Here is a 16424-nt window from a genome sequence, read left to right on the forward strand (position 1 = left end):
AGTATAAAGGTAGTAGGAGTATAATTAAGAGGGAAATCAAGAGGGCAGAAAGAATAACTTTCGCAAATAGAGTTAAGAAAACTCCAAAAGGAATTTACAAATACACTTGCACGAAAGGTAATGAAGGAGAGAATAGGGCCCCTTAAAGAGCGGTAAGGCCACTTATGTGTGGCATCGCTAGAGATGAGGGAGACACTAAATGAGCATTTTGAATGTTTACTGTGGAGAAGGATATGGAAGGTAGAGAATGTGGGAAAATAAATAGCAATATCTTGAAAAATGTCCATATTACAGAAGAGGAGCTACTGAACATCTTAAAACACATGATGGTAGATAAATCCCTGGACCTGATCAGGTGTACCCTAGATCTCTGAGGGAAGCTAGAGAAGTGATGGCTGGGCCCCTTACTGAAATACTTGTATAATTGATAGTGACAGATAAGGTGCTGGAAGACTAGAGGTTGGCTAACATGGTGTGTCTATTTATGAAAGGTGGTAAGGAAAAACCAGGAAACTATAGACTAGCGACCCTGACATCGGTGGTGGGAAATTTGGGGCAGGAGTTGCATGTATTTAGAAAGGCAAGGACTAATTATGGATAGTCAATATGGCTTTGGGTGCGTGATTAAATTGTGTCTCACTAACTTGATTGCGTTTTCGGTGGATGTAACAAAGAGGAGCGACGTGATCTGTATGGACTTTAGTAAGGCATTCAATAAGGTTCTTCATGGCAAACTGGCTAACAAGATCAGTTCACATAGAATAGAGGGAGAACCAGCAGTTTGGATACAGAACTGGCTCAAAGGTAGAAGACAGTGGGTAGTGGTGGAGGGATGCTTTTCAAACTGAAAGGTAGACAAGCAGGAGGCTGGAAGAACACAGCAAGCCGGGCAGCATAAGGAGGTGGAGAAGTCAACGTTTCAGGTGTAACTCTTCTTCAGGACAGGGACTGGATGTAGGGGGAGCTACACCAGCTACACCAGAGTGGTGAAGTGGGGATAGGTGAAAACCGGTAGAGGGTACAATATGGTTGGTCAATGGGAAGAATGAATCTGGTAGGTTGCTGGGAGGAGTGGAAGGGAGGGGAAAGAGCTGGGGGAAAAGAAGAGAGGTTATTTGAAATCGAAGAACTCAACGTTTAGTCTTCCGGGCTTTAGATGAGGTGTTGTTTCTCCAATCTTTCAGACCGGAAGCCCATGACCAGCGATGTGCCACAAGGATCAATGCTGGGCCCACTGCTTTTCATCATTTATATAAATGATTTGGATATGAACATAGGAGGTATAGTTAGTAAGTTTGCAGATGACGCTAAAATTGGAGGTGTAGTGGATAGCGAAGAAGGTTACAATTGGATCTTGATCATATGGGCCAATGGACTGAGGATGGCAGATGGAATTTAATTTAGATAAATCTAAGGTGCTGCATTTTGGAAAGGCAAAACAGGGCAGAACCTATACAATTGATGGTATGTTACTGAACAAAGAAACTTTGGAGTACATGTTCATAATTCCTTGAAAGTGGAGTTGCAGGTCGATAAGATAGTGAAGAAGGCATTTGGTATGCTTGCCTTTATTGGTCAGTGCATCGAGTATAGTAGTTGAGAGGTCATGTTGCAGCAGTATAGGTTAGGCCACTGTTGAAATACTGCGTGCAATTCTGGTTTCCTTGCTACAGGAAGGATCTTGTGAAACTTGAAAGGGTTCAGAAAAGATTTGCAAGGAGAGGCTGAATAGGGTAGTGCTACTTTCTCTGGACCATTGGAGGTTCAGGGATTATGTTATGCAGGTTTATAAAATAATGAGGGATATGGATAGGGTAAATAGACAAGGTCTTTTCCTTGGGGTGGAAGAGTCTAGAACTCGAAGGTATAGGTTTAAGGTGAGACGGGCAAGATTTAAAAGGAATCTGAGGGGCAACTTGTTCATGCAGAAGATGGTCCATGAATGGAATGAGCTGCCAGAGAGAGGTTGGAGGACGGTACGATTGCAACATTTAAAAGGCAACTGGATGGGTATATGAAGAGGAAGGTTATAGAAGCATATGGGCCAAATGTTAACAAATGGGACTAGATTTATTTGGGATATCTGATTGGCATGGACAAGTTGGACCAAAAGGTTTGTTTCTGTGCTGTATGTCTCAATAAATCCATGGCTTAGAGAATCAGGCTTTTTGTCCTCGACATCAAGATGCTCTTCACTGGCCATCCGATACCATTGTCTCACACTTCTCACCAAATCACACATTGTTCCGTGGATGAGAAAGTTCACCTTTGCCTGTGTCATACATTGATATAATCTGTAGGTGGTAGGACTGGATTCTGCAACATTAAAGTTTATTTCAACCAGTTTACGAGGAAAATTAGTGACAGGGACAGGTCACAATAGGTATCATCTAAGCCTCATAGACAACAATTAAGCAACAGTTTTGATCAGACACACTTCATTATTTTAATCAGTCTTACTTGCCTTAGCACAAAAGAATGATTAAGTTGCACTTGCCCACATAAGTCTTTCTTGAGTTATTCAACTCAGCTTCCAACCTGCTGCATTCTCCTAAGCATGCCGGCCAAATCTTGTTCTGGAGATTTTTGGTTAAAAACTGCCTGTGGCTGTCTGTCTCTTTCTGACACCTTTAAGGTTTCAGACTGCCCCCACAAGAGAATTTGGTATAATCTATTCTTCTAAATGCTGCTTATTTATTCTTTAATTTTTTCTTAATAAAACATTTTAACTGTAATGCACAAGTCCCCTGTAATATAGCCTAACTAACCAAAGGTAGTCTCACTTGCATTAAGTAGAGTTCAGATTAATGATGTTCTGACAGTTTAACAATTATTGGAATGACAAATTATCTTTCATGATTTTGTGACTTGGGTCAACTTCTCTGTTTGAGATATCCTATGCATCTGCCAACTTCGCTGTCCTGTATGTTTAACCGATTAAGAGTTAGATATAGCCTGCTAGTTACATTTTTAACACACATTACACTGAGGTCTCAGCTTCTAAAGCTTAAAGTGTGACGACACACACAGTGGAGAGCTAGGGTTGGACTTTTGCTATCGAGGTGGAGAATACATTTCCTACCTCCACAGACCAGGCCCAGTTTAAAGCAACTATTCATGCATGTTTGCTCCAGGAATCACATGTACAATAGTGTTGGACTATCCAATCTCAGCAGCAGATCTTACAGATGGGTGAGTGCAAAGCAACTGGTTAGAAGGGCAGCCTTAGTTTTCTGGAGCTGCATTCCAGTTCTAAAACAAAATTGCAGCTTGGCCGTCTAACCCTCAGCTCTGCCATCTCTTTACACCTCACCCACCATATCTTAGTGTGATTGTGATTGTGTAAACATTACCTGTAGGTAGCAGAAAGAACATACATGTACATAAGTAGTCAACTGATTATTGTGCATTCTTTTCATAAGACTTGAAAAATCTGACGGTGATTTTACTGAAGTTTCTCTCGTGTTTCCTTTGGTTGTTCCGGTTTCCTCCAATAGTCCAAAGATGTTCAAGTTAGGCAGATTGGCCATACTAAATGCTCTGTGGTATCCAGGAACTTGTAGGCTAGGTGGGTTATCCATGATAAATGCAGACTTATGGAGATAGGGTGACAGTTTGACTGGGATGCAGTTCAGAGGGTTGATGCAGATTTATTGGTCTAAATGGCCTCTTCCTGCAAGGTAGGGATTCTGTGCATATTTTATCAGCACCTCCTTGGGTACAAGAACAGTGAAATTTTTAATTGAGCTCTATTCCTGATCACCAGTTTGTTGATTTTTTAAACCACACAAATCAGAGACTCAAATCTCTGAATAAATTTGATTCATTGAAGTAGCGAATTGTACAGAAAATGTATTAAGTTGTGATTCAAATTCCAATTAGTGAGCTCTCACTTAATTTTGGAAAACAAAGTCTCCCATTCATGAAGCCTATTCAAACCTTTTGAATTATAATGCATAATCTCTTACAAAAATAAACATACCTATTCTTAATTCACATAAAAAAGCACAAACATGGAGCCTCCTGCCAAGATCATTATAGGTTTTGAAACTCAGCCAAGTGAACAAATACTGCATGAGCAGCTGACTTGTCAAGGCAGTTCCAACAGAGAAACCATGTTGGTTAGTGGATCTTCTCTGTGGTTCAGGAATGTCACATTAACTTACACTGCAGATCAAGGCCCTTGCAACAGTAAAACTAGGGAACTGAGCACTGATTTCAAAAGATTTTGCAGAGTTCGAGGTTCTTTCTTTCAGGAATTATTTTCAACTTCCCCCATTTAGTTAACAATAACATTTGGAATCTGTCTGAAATGGAAGCAGGATTCCATGGAGGTTCTGTGAAAATCAAACCCTTGGCGATAAACCTCAGCTTGAATCTGTAACTTGTGATTTCAATTCAGCAGCTGCACAGATGTTTTCAATTATAGGACAGGCTAATGAATCGCACATTGCTTGCAATGTTTTTGGCAATTCTCTAGATTCAGCTTCACTTATGTCATTTGGACAGATTCAATGAGTAGGAGGCTTGTTGAAGAGTAGAAGTAGTTGCAGTTAACAGTGGAACTGCTTCCAGAGCAAAACAAAATGAAGTGATATTTACTTTTTTATAAATTGTAAATTTGTAAAGCAGGAATTTAGTGTCCCTCCTCCCATAGACCTGGACTGACCTACAAGCCAAATTGTTCTTGCAAAGAATGAGGACAAGTTTAACAGATGTCACTGCATCAAATGAAAGTGAATCTTGATGGTTCTTAAGTGCCTGAATCTATTGAAAATCAGATAGCTGCATTGAACAAGTTATTTCTAGTGGATATTTTGAGCAATTTCTTGCAAATGTTTTAACACCATGCAGATGTGAGAACTTTGAGATATTGAATTTCCATTCCATTGACCTCCTTTCTATATCCTATTGAAATGCCAACAGAGAATATATGTCAAAATAAATATGAATCACAATAATTTGCTTTTGTTTAATAATTTTAGTATTAAATATCTGGTGTATCTTAACTGAATAGTATTTGCTGAAAACATGACATTGCCTGCTGACACAAGATTGTAACTTTTTTTTTATCCATAGTGATATACCTAGAATTCCGGAGAGTTCCCATCCTCCTTTGGAGTCTAGTAAGTACTTTCCAAAAAGATAGGATTTGGATTTATAATCCCTAAATTTCTACACTTGATTGCTCCTGTCATTTATTGTTTGCACAGTTCATCTTTCCATCCAGTAACAGACAGAAACAATCCAATATAATACTATTCTGCAAAGATAAATTGCCTTCCTGCAACTTGTAGTCAAGGAATGAACAAAATTAAAAGGTCAACGTTTAGACTTTAACTGTTCTTAATAACTTACATCAGCCATATGTTCCTTGCAGGATAAGAATAATTGTTAGTAACAAAGCAAATTTGTGGCTGTACAGTTTGAATAATACAAAGATCCTGCTTGATTAAGAAGGGTTCTCCCTATTGTGTACACCACACTATCAGAAGGATGTGGATGCTTTGGAGAGGGCAGAATAAAGGTTTCCCAGGATGGGGATTTTAGCTATGAAGAAAGGGTGGATAGACTGGGTTTGTTTTCACTGGAATGCAGGAGGTTGAGGAGCAATCTGATAGAAGTATACAACGTTGTTAAAGGCATGAATAGGTTGGAAAGTATGAGACTTATTTCAAGGGTGGAGGTGTCAGTTACTAGGGAACACAGGTTCAAGGGTGGTGAGTGCCTGGATAGGGTTGCCAGAGGAGGAAATGGAAGCAGGCACAGTAGCAACATTCAAGAAACACTTGGCTGAATGCATCAATAATAAGAAAATAGAAGGATACAGGTCCTGTAAGTAAAGATAGTTTTAATATGGAAGTGCAAAATGTGTCAGCGCAGGCTTGGAAGGCCAAAGGGCCTTTTACTATGCTTTATTGTTGTTCTTCTTTGTTCTATTATTTAGTGATGAATATTAGTTGATGAAAAATGAATTAAGTTGGTGAAAATCCTCAGCTAGGAACAAAAGTTATGTCCTGAACATGGCTTCCATGAAATGGCTCATCACTGCCCATACATCATATTCCCCTCAAACTCTACTTATCAACACTTAGATTATACCTTCCTGATACTCCTTTTCATTTGAGCCTTAGAAAAGGTTTGGTAACCTAAAAATATAGGTTTGACCAACTGCATTGGTTATTAACTTAGAGATACTTCTACTCATACATAATCAAGTCTTTGTAATTGTTATTAAATTACACAATTGTTCTACATTACAGTGTTAGATAGTATATCAGCTACAGCAGCAATAGAGACAAACAGAAGAGACAGAATCAGAAGACAATGGATGAAGTGCAAATGATTTGAATAGAGAGTGCAGCAAGGATGGCTGTTGATGAACAGTCCAGTGATGTCTTGTTCAGAAAACTCCAATCCATATCTTGTGAAGCTAAAAAGATTCTGGGATATTTTGTTCATGATTTCACAGGTGACCATCTACTTCCACAAGCTATTCTAACCCTGCCCATTTGCACCTCCTAACCCCCTGCTTCACATCCTCACTCCACATTCGAACCCAATCCCTAACTTCTCACTGCACCCCCAACTCAACCGTGTCCCAACCATAGGCAAAAGTCTTTACGACAGTAACACCCACGTTCCTACCACCTAACCACAACCACATGCCCACCTGCAACCCCACCTACACTCCCTGGGTTCACCAACCCCCAAACCATATGTTTGGTTTATGCCAGAGTCTCTTCTCAAAAAAGAGTTCAGTCAAGGAATTCTAATGATGTAGGAGAAACAATAATAGGGTAGATTTGGGATAATGTTTGACTTAAACACATCAGTGAGAATCTCCAATTTAAACAACTGGGAAATGAGTAAGTGAGCAAGGACCAGTGCCCCAGATAATGTGACAGGGTGCAGGAGGATGGTAGAACTCAGGTCTAATCTGAGAGTCAAGTAAAATCTAGTATTTTGCTGATCTCTTTTTCTAAATGGACTTCTAAAATTATTTTTGCATAATATTCAATTTAGTTTTTTGTAAAAATTATCACATTAGCAGATATTGAGAAACAATTTTCTAATTCCACTAAATCAGGTCTATCTTTTTGCTACGAACCTTGGGGATTGTACTGATGCTCCTCCAGATTAATCTTTCATTAATAGGAACCTTGCTGCAAAAGTATGAAAGAGACTTGCATGGTTTTACTTTGAGCTGAATAGAGCTCCGAATCCTAGTCATAAAAGAGATCTGCACAACAGACTGTCTCGTCAGGTTTCCAATATTTACTTTATCTCGTTTGTACAAAGATCTGCATGTTATGTCTCACTTGTAAATGATATTTTGAGAGGTGAATTAGAACTTAGTTGTGAAATAAAAGTTTCATTTATTTTGCTTTATTTCCTGGCTTTGAGTTATTTTGAAGGCTTTATTCTTGAGAAGATTCTTAATAAGATTTGAAATACAGAATTCAACAAATATTATAAATGCACATTTATATGTATGTTGGTAATGCAATACTGCTTCGTATGACAAACAGCCACATGTAAAAACAGACATAAATGATGTTTCACCTTTTACAGGTTCAAGTTCCTTTGAGTCACAGAAGATGGAACGACCGTGCATTTCAGTCATTTCTCCGACCAGTCCTGGAGCTCTGAAAGATGCCCCCCAGGTTCTACCTGGACAACTTTCAGTGAGTGAATTCGTAAAGCATGCAGGAGTAGATAGATATTGAGGAAGATAGCTTGCTTTTTGTCATTTTTTAAAAATGAACTTTATGTACTTCAGTAATATGTTTTCCAAAATAAAATAAAAATGTTTGACAAGGTTGCACTTCCACTTTTGCAATTGGATATTTGAGAATCATTTTCTGATCATTTACAACTATCCAATCCCTATGGCTGTTTATTCTTATTCACACAGTACCTAAGCACAAAGAAGAAAATCTAATCCATGATTGTTTATATATGAAAAGAATAATTTATTTGATTTATTTAATATATTGTTATCTATTGGTGAACATGCATTTTCAAGTGGATGATTCAGGAATTATTGGGAGATTGTATTGTTAAGAAGAGGGAAATCAACACCCCTCTGATAATTAAAACCAAAACACCCAGAAAGGCGCTCTCCTAATAATCTGATAAAGAAGTGTGACAAGTAGTAAGACCTACCTCTCACCCACTACTCTGTTATAAAGAAGTGGTTAAACAAACTGAAATCCTTTCACTCATTCTACAGTTCTGGTCTTCCTTCTATAGCAAGGATTTTGGTAAACCTTAGGAGGTGCAGAAAAGATTCTCAAGGTGTTGCTGGGTCTGGAGGATTTGAATTTGGGAGAGGCTGAATAGGCTGAGACTTTTTTTGCACGAAGCGTCAGAGGCTGATATGAACATTTGTAAAATCATGAGGGGCATGGATAGGGTGAGTAGCCAAGGTGTTTTTCCCAGGGTGATGTGTCCAAAATTAGGACGTAGGTTTGAGACAAGAGGAGAAAGATTTCAAAAGGGAGAAAAAGGGTAACTTTTTCATGCAGAGGGTGGTGCATATATGGAGTGAGTTGCCAGAGAAAGTGGTTGAGGCAGGTACAATTACAACATTTAAAAGGCATCCGGTTGGGTATATGAATAGGAAGGGTTTAGATGGATATGGGCCAAATGCTAGCAAGTGGGACTATATTAGATTGGGATGTCTGGTCGATGCAGACAAATTGGACCTAAGGATCTGTTTCGATGCTGCATGACTCTATATACATAGTGCATACTGGTTGAATATACTTGGAATAGTTATAAGTTCATATTGCGATGAGACTATGAAGGACTAGAGGAAGCAGCTGGAAGACCTTCAGAAATTACCTTTCATAAGGTTACTAATCTAGATAATGATTCATTACCCATCTGAAAGTCTGAGTCATGGAAAAGCTGGCCTCAGAGTATGAACATTTCAGCAGACAAGCAAGTAGAAGTAGCCAGGTGAGGAGATGCAGTGTACACTCTCTTCGTGCACTGACTAAAATTGTTGGTGGGGAGCAGGAATCCCAGAATTAGGACCTGTCTGAAATTTTTAAATGGCCCCAGTGTTGTCCTAACTTTATAAAAATCCAGCCTTCAGTATTAAGATTTTAGATGCTGCTAAATTATAGATACAGCTAATATAAAGGAAGTATACATCATATTATAAAAAGACATTGCAATGCTGGCAAACGGAGAGGCAGTTAGATTTAATAGATAAGTATGAAGTGAAACAGTTTTTCAGGTAAAATAGAGCATGCAAACATATGGTTGGGAATAGAAGTTTGCCATTTAGCCCCTTAAGCCCATTTTACCATTCAATAAGATCACAGCTGACATGTTTACGTTTCCAGTTCCCATTTCCTTCTACTCCTGAGAATCTTTGATTCTTCTGCCTAACTCTCAGACTGAGAGTTTCAAAGTCACACAATCTTTGAAAGAAAAAAGATTCTTCTGATCTCTTTCCTGAAAGAGTGACCTCTGATTTTTAAAACAGAATCCCCTAGTTCTGGACTTACCCACAAGAGGAAACATCGTTTCCATATCGATCTTGTCAAAGCCATTCAGAATTTTTGTAACATCAGTCAAGTTACCCCTCACTCTTCTAAACTCCACAGGGAAGAGGCCCAGCCTGTCCAACCTATCCTCAAAAGATAGCCCACTCATTTCAGGCATCAATCCAGTAAACATCCTTTGAACCAACTGCAATGCATTTACATCCCTTCTTTAAGGATAGCATCCCATTAACCTTCTTAATTGCTTGCTGTACCTGCAAACTAACAGTGTGTGACTCATGCTCTAAAAAACATGGGTCACTCTGCATCGCAGAATTCTGCAACTTTGAATAAAACTTTGGTTTTTATTCTTCCTGGAAACTTCTAACTATCCCCATTGATATGAAACACTGGTAAACTCTTCTGCTAATTAAACTAAACACACAGAAAAGCTTACCTCCCTTTGTAACCTGTTAAAGTCTGAGTGACAGAGAATTAAACAAATTCCACTAATTAACAAAAAAAGTTATTCTTTAACTCTAAAAGTGAACATTAAACTACAAGTATTTACAACTGAAAGCCTCCTTTCTGTTAAAGGTTTGTTATGTACCTCCCACTCTATAACAATAATTGATCCAATAAAGCCCCTATTAAAGTTACAACAACGCAACTTTCAAAACCAGCCAGTAGCTGACATCTCTGGTGTCGATTTTTCTGTTTGTAGATCTCCCTGGGTTGTCTTCAGTCTTCTGCTGCAAAGATGTTTCATACTTGAAAGGTACCTTTGACAGAGAGTGTAGTAAATAGCAGTCTTTCAAATTGTAGATGGTGTTCTTTCTTGTTAACTGCCCTCCTATTTATACCTCAAAAATCAGATCTTCTCATTGGTTCGATGTCAAAGCAGTAAAATTCAAATTCAATTAGGTTTTAGTATCTTGGGACATAATTTAAACTGATTGGTTAAATTCAAACTGCTGTGAAAACCACCAGTATCTAGGTTACCACCAAAATGTTACATCTTTCAATTTTTCAGCACACTCTGTGACATGACAGGTGCTTGTCAGCTTTCACTCTCTCTTAAAGGTACAGTACATGCTTTCAACTTCATAACACTATTTGTCTGCAACTTTATGTCCTCATCACAACTTATTTTCCTACATATCTTAGTGTCATCTGCAAATTTAGCCACCATGCCTTCCTTCCCCCTATCTAAGTTAATGTTGAAAATTCTAAATAGCTCAGGCCCTAGAACTGACCGTTGCATAACCATATTCATCATTTCCTGCCAAACAAACAAAAAGACCAATTTCAGCATGATCTGTATTTCCTGCCAGCAAGCTAATCTTCTGTCAATGATAATATGTTGCTGTATATACCATGAATTCCTTTGCATTAATAATCTTTTATGTGAAGCTTTATCAAATTCCTTCTGAAAATTTCCTCCATAATGGCATTGTGGGTCAACTCACAGCAGGTGAACGGCAGCAGATCAAGAAGATAGCTCATGACCATCTTCTCACAGTCAATTAGGTACTGGCAATAAATGTTGGCCAGCCAGCGACACTCAGATCCGATAAAATGAATAAATAAAAATAAGTATATTAGGTGTGCCAGTTTCCCTTTATCTAGAATATATGTTACTCCTTCAAAGACTCCAACAAATTGATTGAACTTCATTTCCTTTTCAACTCATTTCCAATCTGAGAAATGTCCATCTATACCTACGATCTGTTTCCTATCTTTTAGCCAGCTTCTAGTCCATGCTGTCAAGGACCCATCAATTCCAAACATTTCTAATTTGCTAACTGACCTGCCATGAGGAACCAATTCAAATACTTTCTCAAAGTCCAAAAATACAACATCCACAGCATTGCCTTCATCCACTGCTTATGTTACCTCACTGAAGAACTCAATTAAAATTGAGTTGCCCTTGACAAAGCTATGTTGCCCTTGACAAAGCTATGTTAACTGTCTAGAATTAACTAATATTTCTCTAAGTGTATATTTATCTTAGCCTGTATTATGACCTCCATCAGTTTTCCCACTGATGTCAAGATGTAGGGTCTGTAGTTTGCCGGGTTATCCTTTGCCCCTCTCTTAAACAATGGTGTCATATTTATAATCCTCTAGATCCCCAGGTTTACTCCTGTGTTCAGAGAAGCTTGGAAAGCTTCTGTCAACAGTAGTTTTGTTGTAGTGGTTTGCTATTGCCTCCTTTTTTCAGAGTTATGACCACAAGCCAAATCTCCCTTGGCTAGATTGAGAATTGAATTTACACTTACAGTATTAATCTGAACAACATAATAGCTAGCTAGCTAACTGGCCCCCATTATGCAACTTCTAGAAGCTTATAGTGCTGATTGGTTACAATGGCTTTGGCTTGTGTGTGAGAAGACTTATTGTTCAGAGTACAGCATGAATCAGTGCATGAAGGAAAGGAAGAAATGCCCAGTATGTAATACATCTGGCACTGAACTAATTTTAAGTACTTTGTTTTGAAAAATATCTGCACAGCTCTCTAGCTGACTGAAAGAGTAAAAGTCCTCATCAGCTCCTAAACTCTTTCAACAGAGAGGTTTCTGTCCTTGTAAATGGGAAGGCCCAAGTTTGAACCCTGGTCTGTGTGAGTTCACTCATTATCCTTGCCTCCTCCAAAATTCTGCAGTTCTTTTGCCAGGACATGGAGGTGAAAACTCAACTGCAACTCCTGGTTTCTAACTGTGTCAGAAAGTCTCTCCATGAGGGATTCAGGTACAATCTGCATTGGGCACAAACAGAAAATATATCTGCTAAGACAGACTACCAGAGGACTGTTGCACCTTGGTAAAAGGCAACACCTCTGAAGGGAGGTATTGGAAAAAGTATGATAGCTGTAAAATTATTGACGTAGGACTTCAGTGTGCAGTTGCCGTATTTGCTATTGAAGTCTTTCACCAATTTTAAAGAAATATGTTCATATGCCAACCAAGGCAGGAAATATGAGTTGCATGCATGAGATGATAACTCTTGACACCAAGTTCAGGAGTGTTCCTTCAGCAGCAGACTCATTTACCTGTTTTCAGATCTGCACAACAGAAGATTCTGAAATTAGTATTGACTCGCATTAGTCAAGTGAATTTAGAGAAATGGCCTCAGACAGTCTGGGAAACACGTACTTCATCACTTCCTAAAGACCATGTTCTAGTTAAGTATCTGATCTGAATCAAGGTCTATACAATAGTAAAAGACATTTTCCATCAGTTGAGAACTCATTGAGAACAGAGAACTTTTGCCACCAAGGTTTCTGAAGTTCACCAAAGATTCGACTCTTCATTTGCTCTATGATGTTATTTAAGCACTATGATTTTCAAATTGTTTATGAGGTTCATATTTTCACAGGTGAAACTTTGGTACGATAAAGTTGGCCATCAGCTGATAGTTAATGTTTTACAAGCCACGGAGCTTCCTTCCCGAGGGGATGGTCGTCCCAGGAATCCCTATGTAAAAATGTACTTCCTTCCAGATCGAAGGTGAAGATCAAAAATCACTTTGTAACAGTTCTGTCTGATTTTGTTTTACTTTTCTTTGTTTCGCTGGGCAGTTAGGATATGAGCATCTACATACTTTGAGAAGTTGAAATTCACTTCTTATTTGGTTTCAAATGCAGAATGATGCGACATTGAGGATGTATATGTTTTAAATCATGAGGCAGTTAGGCCTATGCCTGGATTGTCACTCCATCGCTGAGTAACATTAATTGCAGCTAGGCCATCAGGTACTCTGTATAAAATGGTAGATCTACAATTACATGTCAGAGTCATTAATGGCACAAAAGGAGGCTGTTCAGGCTTTCGAGTGTCCCTGGCTGTCTGTAAATTTCTGTTACTCCTCTCTGTAAAATTTACTTCTCTCATGTACCTATCCAATTTCCTTTTGAAATCATTGGTTGTCAGCCCTTCCACCTCTGCCATGAGAAACAAGTTCCATGTCAATGCTCATTTATAAATTCTTCCATTTGTCCCCCAAATTCAGCATAAGTCCCCCATGTTTACATTTAATGCCTCTATATAAGATGCCTATATGCTTTAGCTATGCAAACAAGGAATTCATTGGTAGTAATAAATTGACTACTGCTTTCTCTCCTCATAAAAAGCCAAGGACTTTGGTTGTTTTACTCCTCTTAGAACCAGCATTGTAAATTAGGCACTGTCAGCGTATGAACACTATTTCCCCTAAACCCTTTCACTGAAAGGAATGTAAGCAACATTAAATCATGACCTGGATGTTACTTTCACCCATTAGATCATTAGAAATCACTATCTTGTACTAAAAATAGTAGTTTATGTTGAGAGAGGAGATTCTGTATATTCCTTTAGCACCCATTGTCATGCATTCTTGAGACCTGCATGCCTCCTTTATCTTTAATACATCTCTCATGCCTCCATGCATCTTCCATATCTGTTCACCCAGTTCCCACTGTGGCAAGAACTCATCAGCCCCACAACAACCTCAGGAGGAGTTAGAAATGCTTGTGAAATAAATAATCATCTACTCAAGTGACAAGACTTTTAAAAAATACCTGTCAAAAAAGGCTCTTGTTTCCACAACATTGACCCCAGAACATGCACAAACTCTCATTTAGATACCTCAGTCTGAGACTTCATATGCAGAGTCTTGTTCTCTGCAAACAAAGGAACATGTTCAAATCTTATACCCTTCGAATTATTTTGGAGTTTTGAATTCCATGGCATTACCTCAGCTAATTAACAGCTATTTGATGCATAAGTAGATGTGATGGTATTGTTGCATTTGTCTTGATGAATGGAAGATTAAACGCTTTGATATCATATTCCTTTTCAGCAAAATTAGTCACTTTTGCTAGTGTAAAAGAAAATGTGTACTTGGAAGTGATCCAGTTGTCTTCCCTGTATAATGGAAACTTGCTATATATCTCATCATTACTTTTCCCCAAATCAGTTCTTCCAGAACGACATTTAGTCTCTGTTAATATGCAACTGTGACATTGCAATTATCAAACATAAGTTTATCATATGGCCTGAGAAAATTGAGTTTGGTGTGCAGTGGATAATTTTATGAATCATAGAATTGTATAGCAAAGAAGGAGGCCATTTGATCCATTAACTTGCACCTGTCATTTTGAAGATCAATCCAATTAGTTTCAGATTTTTTCTCTATATCCTTGAAAAATATCATATTTATCCAGTTCCATTTTGCAAACCAAGTGATTATGTACACCTTGCAATCAGGCACTCAAAACTTGAACATTAAAAATTCCATCTCATGTCTCCATCGATTCTTTAGCGAATTGCCTTCAATCTTTGATTGTCCACCATCCAACTATTAAAAACCATTTCTCATTATTTATTCTATCAGAACCCTTTTAGACATCCATATCAAATCAACTCATAGCTTCTCTCCTAATGAGAACAACCCCAATGAACGTATTCTATTCCAGAATGAAGCCGTGTACTTGAATCCTTTAAAGATTTTTTTAGTTCACCCTGTAAGATCAAGAAGATCCTTCAGTATGGGAGGGAAGAACCTTTGAGTCCAATTATGGGACCGAGATGACCCTTGAGCCTTGCTGTGGGGCTGAGAGAACCCTAGAGTCTGACTTTTGATAATCAAGACATTTTTTTCTCCACTGTTTTGCTTCATATTTCTGAATAGTGCAGACAAGAAGCTGTTGTTCCAAATGGACTGGTGTTTTGTATGTGATGGAATACTCCCCACTTAGCTGAAAGAGTGCAGCTCCAGCTACATTCAAGAAGTTCAACAGAGTCAGGACAAAGTAGGTCACTTGGTAGACACTACATCCACAAATATCTACTCCCTGTGCCACCAATGCTCAGTTGCAGCAGTGTGTACCTTTGACAAGATACATCGCAAAAATTCACCTAAGCTTCTTAGAACCTTTCAAACCGATGAACACAACCATAAAGAAGGAAAGGCAAAGAAACACATGCGAATACCACCACTTGCAAGTTCTCTTCCAAGCCACTCACCATCCTAACATGAAAATATGTTGTCATTATTTCTTCCTGAATGGCATTGAGTCATAGAGTAATTCAGCATTGGAATAGACCCTTTGGTCCAATTCGTCCAGGTCAAGCAGGCATCCTATGCAGAACTAGTCTTATTTGCCTGCATTTTGTCTCTATCTTCTAATCCTCTCCTATGCATTTACCTGTCTAAATGTATTTTAATTTCAGAAAAGTTCTTGTAATTGTACTCGCCCCTACCAGGTCCTCTGGCAACTCATTACATACCCACACCAACATCTTTATGAAAAAATTGCCCCTCAGGTCCCTTTGAAGTCTTTCCCCTCTCACTTTATATCTGTGCCATCTAGATTTGGACTCCTCTGCCCTTGGAAAAAGCCCTTAGCTATTCACCTTATCTATGGCTCTCAGTTTTATAAGCCTCTAGAAGCATCAGCCTTCAATGTCCAGGGAAAAATACCCCATCCTGTCCAGCTTGTACTTATTACTGAAAACCCTCTCTCCTGGCAAGATCCTTGTAATTTTTTACTGTACTATTTCTAGTTTAACCCTGAAGAAGGGCTTATGCCCGAAACGTCGATCCTCCTGTTCCTTGGATGCTGCCTGACCTGCTGCGCTTTTCCAGCAACACATTTTCAGCTAGTTCAACAATAACCTTCTATAGCAAAGTGACCAGAATTGTACTCAATATTCCAATATTGGCCTCACAGAAGTGTCTTGTACAGCCGTAACATGACGTCCCAATTCCTATACTCAATGCTGTGACCAATGAAGACAAGCGTGCCAAACATTTCTTCACCACTCTGTACACCTGCGACTCTACTTTCAAGGAGCTATGAAACTGCACCCATGGGCCCCTCTATTCAACAATACTGCTCAGACCCCAAAAATTAACTGTTTAGGTCCTGCCCTGTTTTGCCTA

General features: G+C 38.7%; 1 protein-coding gene across 21 annotated transcripts in view; it reads left to right on the forward strand.

Moving 5' to 3' along the window:
• rims1a (regulating synaptic membrane exocytosis 1a) overlaps positions 1-16424 on the forward strand; it is an 857383-nt gene that overhangs the window by 549932 nt on the left and 291027 nt on the right. For all 21 annotated transcript variants that reach the window (XR_015753101.1, XR_015753102.1, XM_087979575.1 and 18 more), the window contains 3 exons: positions 5080-5126; positions 7576-7688; positions 12879-13009. Coding sequence is in view for 19 of the 21 variants with exons in the window: in XM_087979575.1 (XP_087835701.1) it covers positions 5080-5126; positions 7576-7688; positions 12879-13009 (291 nt within the window). In the remaining 2 variants the exon portion in view is untranslated. The remainder of the gene's footprint in view (positions 1-5079; positions 5127-7575; positions 7689-12878; positions 13010-16424) is intronic.

The sequence above is a fragment of the Chiloscyllium plagiosum genome, unplaced genomic scaffold, assembly GCF_037043375.1.
Source record: "Chiloscyllium plagiosum isolate Xiang-an unplaced genomic scaffold, Cpla_swu_hap1 HiC_scaffold_3, whole genome shotgun sequence".
In the NCBI taxonomy this organism is placed as follows: Eukaryota; Metazoa; Chordata; class Chondrichthyes; order Orectolobiformes; family Hemiscylliidae; genus Chiloscyllium; species Chiloscyllium plagiosum.